The 1,106-nt window shown below is 48.4% G+C and overlaps 1 protein-coding gene across 1 annotated transcript in view; it reads right to left on the reverse strand.

Annotated features, from left to right (window-relative positions):
- Positions 1-1,106, reverse strand: part of nr1d2a (nuclear receptor subfamily 1, group D, member 2a) — a 6,171-nt gene extending 5,065 nt beyond the window's left edge. Inside the window, exon 1 of the mRNA XM_024258567.1 lies at positions 817-1,106. Within this exon, the coding sequence (XP_024114335.1) occupies positions 817-847 (31 nt within the window). The 5' untranslated portion in view covers positions 848-1,106. The remainder of the gene's footprint in view (positions 1-816) is intronic.

Here is a 1,106-nt window from a genome sequence, read left to right on the forward strand (position 1 = left end):
AGGGGTTCTGTACCAAGGCAACAAGCAGCAGAATAAAATACTTTTTTGTGTAGTCAAAGGGTTAAACATCTTAAATATGATTTTGCTGATTATTTTTGCCATTAATAATATTTAATTTGACCAGTTTAGCCCAAAATTTCTCAAAAATCTTATTAAAAAGTGGAAATTATTTGGGGTTTAAATTTACTATTACAAAATAAAAAGTTTGTTTATCTTTCGTTTCGTGGAAAAACTTATTTTGGAGGCCACTGCAACGATTACCTAACCCCGACCATGACTGTTCTCTTTCACGGCCCACCCACACGTGGACCTGTCACGAAGTCTGTGGACTGGCAACGCGAGAGCCGGGGAATCTGGGTCACTGTCTCACGTGGACCACGCGCCTAAAACGCGGCGCACATGGCCGGATTATGCAATGCTCTACGTCAGGGGCCCCCGCTCAGCCAATCAGAGCAGAGCTCTTCTGGCAGAGGGGAACGCCCCTCAGCCAATCAGAGCGGCGTTCGGGGAAGCGTAGCACATGGCTAGGCTGCGGCGTCCATGTGAGGCGCGCGGGGAAGTGGAGCAGTGTTGTTGTGTCTTTGGAGCAGGAACATTGTGTCAGTGACGCCACAAGTCCACAACATTTCACGCAAAAAAAAAAAAAAAAACAACTTCCACCCAAAACACCACAAAATATCACTGATATTTTCCACATAAATGTTGTTGTATTGATTATATCAATGTTATAAACAAAACAGATTCTTATGGAAAACCTGGAAAATGTTTCCCCGGTTTTTGAGACAAAGTGTCCCGCGCTAAAGTGTCAAGTCTTACCCGGCTTGGCGGTCCCGATGTCATCAGGCATCTCTGAGCCGCGAACAGAACCTCCACTCAGCGAACTTGATCCAACTCCGTGACGGGAAACGGCGACCAAAGCTCGGCAGCGGAGACCCAAAGGCAGCGGCGGAGCTGCGGCTCCAAACAGCGGGAAGAGTCGGCGCGGAAGGCGGCAGAGGCTCGGCGACGCGTCCTGAGTTTGACGGAGAAGTGTTCGCGCTGCGCCGCTGAAGCGAAAGGACTCCCCCTTGTTGTGTTTCACTGCGGGTTATTCAAGAGAACTAAAT

This window comes from Oryzias melastigma, linkage group LG16 (assembly GCF_002922805.2).
Source record: "Oryzias melastigma strain HK-1 linkage group LG16, ASM292280v2, whole genome shotgun sequence".
Classification (NCBI taxonomy): Eukaryota; Metazoa; Chordata; class Actinopteri; order Beloniformes; family Adrianichthyidae; genus Oryzias; species Oryzias melastigma.